The sequence below is a fragment of the Pomacea canaliculata genome, linkage group LG2 (genome assembly GCF_003073045.1).
Source record: "Pomacea canaliculata isolate SZHN2017 linkage group LG2, ASM307304v1, whole genome shotgun sequence".
Classification (NCBI taxonomy): domain Eukaryota; kingdom Metazoa; phylum Mollusca; class Gastropoda; order Architaenioglossa; family Ampullariidae; genus Pomacea; species Pomacea canaliculata.
The window spans coordinates 33,798,079-33,807,253 of NC_037591.1; the positions used below are offsets into that span (position 1 = coordinate 33,798,079).

Below are 9,175 nucleotides of genomic sequence, written 5' to 3' on the forward strand. Positions count from 1 at the left end.
TAGGCTACAAGGAATCTTTTGCATAGTTAACACAATCATCCTGATTAATAAGATGGCAATGAAAATGTTTTAATGAAGTGTTAAACTTCTCATTTATATCCTGCTGTAGAACAAACCATTTTTAGGTCTGTCATGTTGAATCACCTGTGTCCTATAGCTCCAAATTTGTTTCAGAGAAAGCCTGCTTAAAATAAAATCCAAATTGTATGATTTGGAAGTGTGTGTGTGTGCATGCATGCCAGCACGCTTGTACAAGTGCATCTCGTTCACTATGATGCTAAATTGTCAAGACCTGTGTTTTAGAATACTTTTTTTTATTTTTAGTTTTGAGCAGGTATGAACACAGTCACAATGGCAAATTTCATTTTCTCAAGACAAACAGATCCTGTTTCATATATCACAGGTATTTATGCTCATCACTGAACTCTAAGAGAGCCATGGGCAACTTGCGGACCTGTCTGCTGTTACCGATATACTTTGTTATTGCATAATTAATTTAATGGATGGGTTTTAGAGGCTGAAATTTACAGGTTAGTTTTATGTTACCTGTATCTTTATCTGCAAAATATGTAAACTATTCAGGTGGGTTTTTAACACCTCCTGTAGAATAGATTTCCTTCCATTTCTATTTCAACAGGTGAAGGCACAATTTTGAATGGAAATTTCTGTTGTGTCATAGTGAGTCAAAAGAATACATTTGTGAAACAGATGAATCAAGTTGTTCAGAAGATAAAAGCTGACAAAAATAAATATACTTTGTTAATATAAATGTTCAGTGTATTTAATATTTACATTAAGTAATTGACAAATGTGTGCTGGGTTGTTAATGACAATGGACTCAAAACTACTGAGAGTTGTCAATGAAAATGTGCTTCATGTTGCTATGGACAAAGGGCTAAATGCCATGAAAAAATAGGCAATTATGCTATGAATATCCTATCGAGAAGAAATACTTGTGGTACACAGGACTGCAAAGCTGTCGTCATACATAAAATTTAAAAGTAATTTCATGCATATTTGGTTACTATGATATTGTACTGAGCCAGAAAAGTCCATACAACTGCTGCATCCATCAAATTCACTCTGTTACCTCTCAAACAACTGATTCAGGTCAAAGAACCTGACTTAATAAAAGCAGAAGGTACCCATCAGTGTTTCAAATGTGGTGGTGACAATGATAACAGTGAGAACAAAAAGGTCCTGCATTCAGATCTCGTCTTGAAATGCTCTGTATGTGACACCTGTTTGCTGTATATTTTTCCCAAGGCACTCATTTTTCCTCTCACCATCTTTCCCCAAAATGTGAAATGATCTCTTTAGTAGCACTTTGCTGCCAAGCTACTTAACCAACCATTTTAAACAGAACTTGGTGGATTGAGATACCAGAATTTTGTAAGTGATCCTCTGTCTTCTGACATGGTTAATCTTCCATCTAAGGATAAACTGGCCATCTCACTGTTGAGCTGAAATGAAAGTTTGATAAGCATTCCAAGCATATAGTAATCACTGAGGACAGGAATTCTTTTGGAAATTATGCCTACATCTAGTCAACTATTATTTTACATCTCTTGTGTTATCGGGTTAGAAAGTCTAAAACAAAATGGTCACTTCTGGATTTATCTGCAAGTTTAAGTTTTGTAAACACCAGCAATAAATTCTTCATAGTTAATTTAAAATCATCCTCCAGCTGCACTTAAAGTGTCATTAAATCCTCACAAATTTAAGTAAACTTTATGTAGAGGTGGTTAGGCCAAACAGGAACAAAACTCACTAATGTTGCTATTTCCTTCACGTGAAACTTGTCAGCATTTGCACGGAATACCTCACACAACTTGCGTATGAAAACATTCCTGTATGCAACAAAGCCTGCACACACACACATATTTTATTCTTACCATTGTACATCAGAAATAATAAATGTCAGAACTAAGCAATTTTTTGAAAAAGATTTAGCAGGAAAAAAAAAACTTTGAACAAGTACTTTATATACAAATGCATAAAAGGTACTCATAAACAATTCAGTAATCAATATTTTTGCAACTTTATGGTATAAGACAATAATATCCTTCATCAATTCATATCAGTCTAGGCCATCATATTTCAGCAGCTAGTGGTTACAGACAAGTTAAAGTATCACAAATTTCACTAATATGATCTTTTTAAGTAATTATATAAAAAATTGAATATTCGTGATATATTTCATAGATATATATATAATCTTCCAAAAAAATAATAAAAATAAGATGCTCTTACCTTCTACTGTTGCATATAAAAAGCAAATATCAGCATTGTCTGGCAGTGGTCTGGGGACAGCTGGCTGGTGAAACACCTCTTTTTCAACATCAGCAAGACTTTCTCCTTGAACATGTCTCCTCTGGCCACAAAGTGTGTCTTCCATATCTGAAAAAAATTAAAATCTGAGAAGTAATGTGATTATGTACTAGCATCAAGAAAACTGAGAAAGGGATCAATTCGTGCTAGGCAGAATTGCTGAAACCAGAAACTAGCACTGGTGACAACACTGTCATGATGACTGAGCAAAATTTACAAACAACAGGAACTGGTGAAGGCATCAAAAATCTGTATAAGAATAAGAATTCATTTATTGACCAAGCAATAGTACACGAGGAATCTGACATGGTATTTTGACAAGTGATAGGAGAAGAACTTCATATTTTTTGGAACCAAGGAATTCTATATAAAAGCCATGGACAATGTATTGGTATGATTTCAACTGACCTACCTCCCTTGCATGCCTGTATTATAAACAGCTTTGGTTTGCCTGCCATGGTTGGACACAGTTGATTCCCAAAATAATGACGCATTTCTGAAGTTGTGACAACTTGTCCATCAGTTCCTAAAATTTCTTCATTTCTTCTTCCATGTGATAGCACTGCCACAATACAAGCATCAATCTCTCGACCAGAGAGAGAAAGTGCAAAGTTTTGCAGCGTATTTCTCATTTCCTGAAATTTTGGTTTGTTTTACTTTAGCATATTTCTTGCATTGGACCTTGTCAGAAAGTATTTGTTTAGCAGATGTATTTTACATTCTTGCCAACGTGTTTATGCTTTGTATTACATGCTTTGTAAATGCAAAAATATGCATATAGGATGCTTTTAAAGCATTTCTTATGCATTTGTCAACTTTAAAAAAAAAACAGAAAGATAGGCTTACTTCTGCTGAACAATTTCTCTTCATTTGGATTTCAAAGTCAAGGTCAATCAGCAGATTCCTGAGTGCTTCAGCATCTTCTACAGTGCCATGCCGATCTCCCACACCTGGATCAAAACTTTCATTGTCTATGACAAGAGCCAAACCTCGTGGTGTTGATTCCATTTTATAAATATTCTGAAAAAAAATGGAAACCATTCACCTATTCTTATACACCACTATACAATATTCAAAGAAAATTTTTGTCACCATATGTAATCATATACAAAGCCACGTTATAAGTATATCTTACAAAAGTTATTAGCTAAATCAAGAATACCACTGAAATGATGTTGATGGAGAGTGACCTTTTGTGTAGCTTTGAGCTTTGAAGTTGTGGTACATACTTGACAAAACTGATTTTTAACGTATTAAACTTTTCAGCTCAGATATTTCTATATCAATTTGAATCATGAAATACTGTAGTTCCTTACTCATACTTCACATAATTTATTTAAGATAATAGTGTACACTTGTTTTTATTTCTCATCAAATTTAACTCTTTAGACAGCTGATAAACTTCTTTCATATAACATCTTGAATTTTCATTCACTAAAGTAAAATCTGTTATTAAGATGTCAAGACATAAAAAATTTTACTTTGCAATTTAATTATTGTCATTTCTCTATATCAGATTTAAAATAATGATACAAACAAAAACAAATATATGTGTGCACACATGCACCTATACACACAGAGGCAAATGCATGCAGGCATATGCATCCACATACGAGCCCACATATAGACAAATATATGGATGCAATATCCCTTGTGCACTTTAGCACACAACTACAGATATATAAACACACATACTGTATGCCAGAGTTTTGGAGTGATACATACCAAAGGATATTCTGCCTTCTTTTGTTCGTATACTGGATAGAAAAATGTAACTATCTCAAATGCAAGTAAGGGAGCATTTTCAAAGACACCAACAAGTCAATGACAACAATTAAGCAAACCACTATTGCTTAGCTCTTATTTTTCATAAAATCACATGCTGATTGACCAATATTCTAATGCCTGAAGTGCAAAAGAGATTTTTAATCTCATTCTAAACAGATGTTGCCATGACAGCAATCCTGCTTTTGTAATGCTTTTCTATTCCAAAATGAGGGTGGGAACAATGTTGAAAGACGTATCTTGTAAAGTTATTTGCTCAGATTTTTAAATGTTAATATCCTGTAAAGAAAAACTTATTTTCATGCAGCTAGATCTAGTGCATTATCCTAATTTTCAAAAAGATCTCACTGATTTGTGCAGTCATTGCTCAGTGATTTGAATTCACTGCATACAGGAATTAATTAAATGGAATGCTAAGTTTGAAAAGACACTGTGGAAATGCGTACTTAATAAATGCTGTCAGATAGTAACAGAAAAATGGTTTCAGTTGAGAATTTCGTAATAGAATTTTACCAACAGATTCCGATACTCCTAAAACAGCAATTAGTTCTCCCCAGTATGTTCTGTGTCCTGTTAAGGAAGATACAATTCACATTTTCTGACAGTGTCGATCAGTTTGCTTGAACAAGATCCAGTAATTTTAATTTTTCTGAAAAACTGAATTCATTTATGAAGGTGTTTTGAATGATGAAAAAGTTATTTTTTTAATAAATGTATTGAATGCAGTGAATTAGGTGTTTTTAGAAAACTGGAAAAAAACAAAACTTTGTAGTCTATTGATTAGGATATTTGACTTTGTCTTGAGCACTGTTCAAGCCTGCAGCTGGTAAACAGAACTTGCCTACCCAACAGAAACTGGAACCTGATTTATCAAGGAAGGAAAGGGTTGGGCTCTGCTGTCCACATGCTATGTCAAAACATTGTGAACTACTTACATGCACTGCCCCAATGGTTATTGGACCCTTTACAAGTTTGCATTTATATTTGACTATATTTACTTTTTGCAAACTTACTGGACATTATATCTTGCAGGTTTACATACAACACAACTGGCAATCTGTCCTGGAAAATGTTCTGTTTAAGTGCTGTTTGTTTTGCTTTGGCAGAGAGCAAAAACTTAGTCCAGTCAAAATCTATACTTATCAAAACTACGCTATGCCATCCTACCTACTTTGTATGGCTAAAAACCTGTAAAACTTTCTCCAAATATACCTGTACGATTAGTATTTTGTTGTCTAGATTGTCTATGGTCCTCTGAATCTGAAGTTGTGGCATCACAAGGTGAAGTCACTACTCGCCCATCAGACCATTCATGATAAGGAGACCTGGTAAAAATTACAAATATTCTCTATTAAGGAAAATAACAGAGATGTATTGGTGGACGTGTGCATATGCACATAATCTAAATGATAATTTTGAAAATCCTTCCCTCTGTGGAAGGGGAAAGAATTCATGCATTACACCAAAGGTGATATACTATACACTGAGCCAGCAACTAAGGCTATACTGACAAACAAACCAGTACACAATGTGCTAATTAGTAACTAGTACATTGTGCCATGTAATGCAAGCAGCGTTCTTTCCTTATATCCTCACTGTAAAGCAAATAAGATTAATCTGTACGCTCTCACATCCACATAACTAGCTTTTTTCTTCATTTTATCAAATTTATTAAATATTTGAACACCACTTTTTTCCATAAAGCAGATAGTCATGACCATCTTCCATTGTTCCATTATGATCATTTTTGTAAGCAAACTTTAAAACATTTTAAATTATGCTTTTGCTCTTTACCGAATGTCCCTTCAATTATGAATATGCTAAAATGTACTATATACTTCAATGTATAAAACACAGCTGTTTGCCTTACATCATGACAAACTTCAAATATTGACTCCATTCTGGCTAGAACAATGAATGCAATTTAACACTTAATTGGCACTTGGAAATGTGAAATATTTTGGTCAGCATTCTTACCTCCCTTTATGCACCCCTCTAACAAAGTGAATTTCATTATTCATATAATTCCTATGATATTTAATTCAAAAGAATACTTTGTTTTTAAATAAAACCTTGCACCAGATTTAATTTGTAGCTTGTTCCAAAAAACGAACTGTAAGTTAAAGAGGTGCAACAAAGCATCATATATATAGGATGAAAATCAAAGAGACTAAATGACTCTGTCATTGTTGTTATGGTTTTGACTACTGACTAGCAGCAATACAGACTGTTAGTCAAGCACATAGTTTACATGTATGCCCTTATAAAAGGTTTTGGGTCTGTTGAGGTTATATGCTGATAACAAACACTTTCCTACCAGAGAGATCTTAATCAATAACAGACTAGCTGGGACAAATGTGTTGTTTTTACTGCCAAATATTTTTGTAAACAAAAATGTGCAACTTACTGCCAGAAAGATATTAACATTTGTTCCAGATATTAAACTGTGCACAATGTACACTTTAAAAATGTGTAAATAAGACATTAAGTATCTGCAAGACTGCAGGTTGTCATGTAAGTACATGTCACACAGGCTGTACCTCTTTTCAGTTAATGAATGAATCTTTTACAAAGTGCTCAAATTTATATCAAACATTTCAAACACGTCAAACATTTCTATAATGTCTTGCCTCTCAAATATTAAATTTCTTTACCCATTTCTTCTGCCTCGCTCTGTGGGTTGCTGGGGATGCTCATGCTGACTACTAGTCACGAGTGGTACAACACCTCCAAGATGTTTGTATTCTCTGCAAAAGAAATTTTCTTCTACAGCTCCAATATTTTAAGGACAAAAGTAATGAGTGTGGAATCAGCCTAAAGTTTAATTGGTTTTTTAATTCAGTGTGCTAGCTATTGAATATTTTACAAATTATCTGCTATGGATATCTTCAGACAAAAGCTGACGAAAACAGAAAGGGAGAGAGAGCACTAACCTGTGCACATCATATTGACATTGATGTATGAACATTTTTTCACATTTTTATGGCTATATATATTAGTATGGATAGACTTAATATTATTATAATACTCTTAGTTGAGAAACATCTGTTTTTTTACAGTTTTGTCTCAATGACCCAACACACTCACTGAATCAGTTTTTCAGCTAGGTGACTCTGTTGTGTACTAATCATTGCCTGTATAAACTTCCAGAAATCAGAAGCAGGTCTCTTCTGTAGGTCCTCCAAGAGTTTTCGCACTTTATCCTGGCGAGTCTTCTCAGCCTATTTACAATCAGTAATTCAATGAATCAACCAACCATTTATCCTGTTAAAATATCATATTAATAACCAACTTGCTCATTATTTCATTACAATGATATTTTAACATATTACTACTCCTGCATTTTATGTGTCTGCAGCAACAACATCATTTAAAAATGTTTACTCATTCAATTTAGAATAGAAGCCTTATACTGATCTGTTGCTATGACTACAGATGGTGAAAATGAAGTCTTTCACTGTCTCTTCCTCCCACTCTATCTTCTCCACCACCCCCTCCATCCCCAATATTTCCTTCATGTACTTGTTTTTCTGTGCCTACTAAAAGAACATGTCAAGAGTGAAATGTGCTCTGAATGATGCATAAAATATTAAAGTCCACATAACTTAGCTGAGTGCAGTGAATAAAATATGCGTGTTGTTGAAAAATAATCTTTCATGTGAAAAAAAACCCAGTGCATAACATATTTACCTTGATGTAGTCATCACATTCAAACACATGATCCCGTATTAGATGATCAAGTAGATCATCCACTTGCAGAGAACTAACTAGCTCCACTCTGTACTTTCTTAAGACCGCCTTCATTTTTGTATCAAAACATAAACTAGTCAAAGCCATATTTTTCTATGCTTGAAATTACATCACTATTTGTGTTCTGCAAAAAAAAAAAAGGAAATACAACTGTTAGTAAATCTTTATTTGAACTGTTTGTAAATAATATATAATTTTTACATTATTCATTTCCACCAGAACACTAGTTGTTCATCTTTGATTTACAGGAATTAATGTGTTTGGATGGTGATAAAGAGAAAAAGAAAATCTAGGCAGTCTTCTTCCAAGTCCTTGGATATTCTCCAAAATGAGATGATCAGGTTTGTGGCGTCAGGTCATGTCTGGAGCCACAGCTAATTAAGGAGAGGACACATCAGCAAGATATGATGTTACCTGGTCTTCCTTTCCACAGTTGTTTTATAGTATTCTTATCCACCACAGCTGTACTCTAAGGTAGCAATGTCTGGTTAAGAGGTATTCAAGATATCCTCTTTACTGGACCAGTGTATGGTTGAAGCATTAGCATATTAGCACTGGACCAGTGTTCAACAGGTAGAATGTAATTTCAAACAAGATGCTATATCAATTTGCACATTTGAAAACTATCGGGTCTTCAACTGATTTTTATTTGAACAAAGTGTTCCAAAGCACATCTATGGTCTTTTTCGGACAAATTCTTTATTCATAAACTTAAGGGGTTTTGAAGTGTTCCTGATATTTCTGATATATGAGTTAAAACAAACTATACTTCTGAGACAACAACAACAACAGCAGCAGCAGCAGCACAGCAGCAACAACAACAAAATAAAGAAAAAATAAATTAAACCAAGTAAATGACTGCCCTCAGTAAGATAGTTACATCAGAGAGGAATTTGGGAAAGCCCCTCACATAAATGCAAATTACACTTGAATCTGGTTAAATTAATTCAATAAAAAACAACAAAACTTGCCCTCTGTGGTACATGTACAGCTGTTTAACTGCCTTTGACCTCTTCAATCTGGTTCACTTGTGTAGTCGTCGTCTGACATAATCACTCGATAACTTTCCGATCCAAGCTTATCTCTTCCTGGAAACTTCGCGGAAATGAACTAGTCAACTAGTCTGTCGTGAAAATCACAATGCTGCTCCTGAGACATCCATTGTGTGGTAACAAACACCATGAGCACTACTTCCAGACCTATACATACACCTATTATTTCCATTCTTTTGTATTTTGTCTTGCGTACTTTATGATTGCTCTCATCGGACGATGTTCCGAATCCAACTACAGTCGCCAGCTGACGATGA

At 34.2% G+C, this 9,175-nt stretch overlaps 1 protein-coding gene across 2 annotated transcripts; it reads right to left on the bottom strand.

Moving 5' to 3' along the window:
* Positions 1 to 297: 297 nt before the first annotated feature.
* Positions 298 to 9,175, bottom strand: LOC112556538 (caspase-14-like). Of its 2 annotated transcripts, XM_025225633.1 has the most exons (11): positions 8,838 to 9,175; positions 7,807 to 7,990; positions 7,204 to 7,337; positions 6,771 to 6,863; positions 5,329 to 5,441; positions 4,057 to 4,088; positions 3,178 to 3,351; positions 2,744 to 2,966; positions 2,254 to 2,400; positions 1,772 to 1,866; positions 298 to 1,463 (listed from the first exon to the last, which is right to left on the bottom strand). In XM_025225633.1, exons 2-11 carry the CDS (start codon positions 7,951 to 7,953, stop codon positions 1,356 to 1,358), a joined length of 1,266 nt encoding a protein of 421 aa, XP_025081418.1. In that variant the 5' UTR covers positions 7,954 to 7,990; positions 8,838 to 9,175; the 3' UTR covers positions 298 to 1,355. The 2 variants fall into 2 exon arrangements, with proteins under 2 accessions (XP_025081418.1, XP_025081419.1); XM_025225634.1 differs by lacking the exon at positions 4,057 to 4,088 and having other exon boundaries at positions 3,178 to 3,281.

Coding starts and splice junctions, on each gene's coding strand:
- LOC112556538 (XM_025225633.1), bottom strand. CDS start 7,953: ATGGCTTTGACTAGTTTATGTTTTGATACAAAAATGAAGGCGGTCTTA. Junction 4,089..5,328: donor ACAAAATACTAATCGTACAG/GTATATTTGGAG, acceptor TTTTCTATCCAG/TATACGAACAAAAGAAGGCA. Junction 1,867..2,253: donor TTTATATGCAACAGTAGAAG/GTAAGAGCATCT, acceptor GTGTGTGTGCAG/GCTTTGTTGCATACAGGAAT.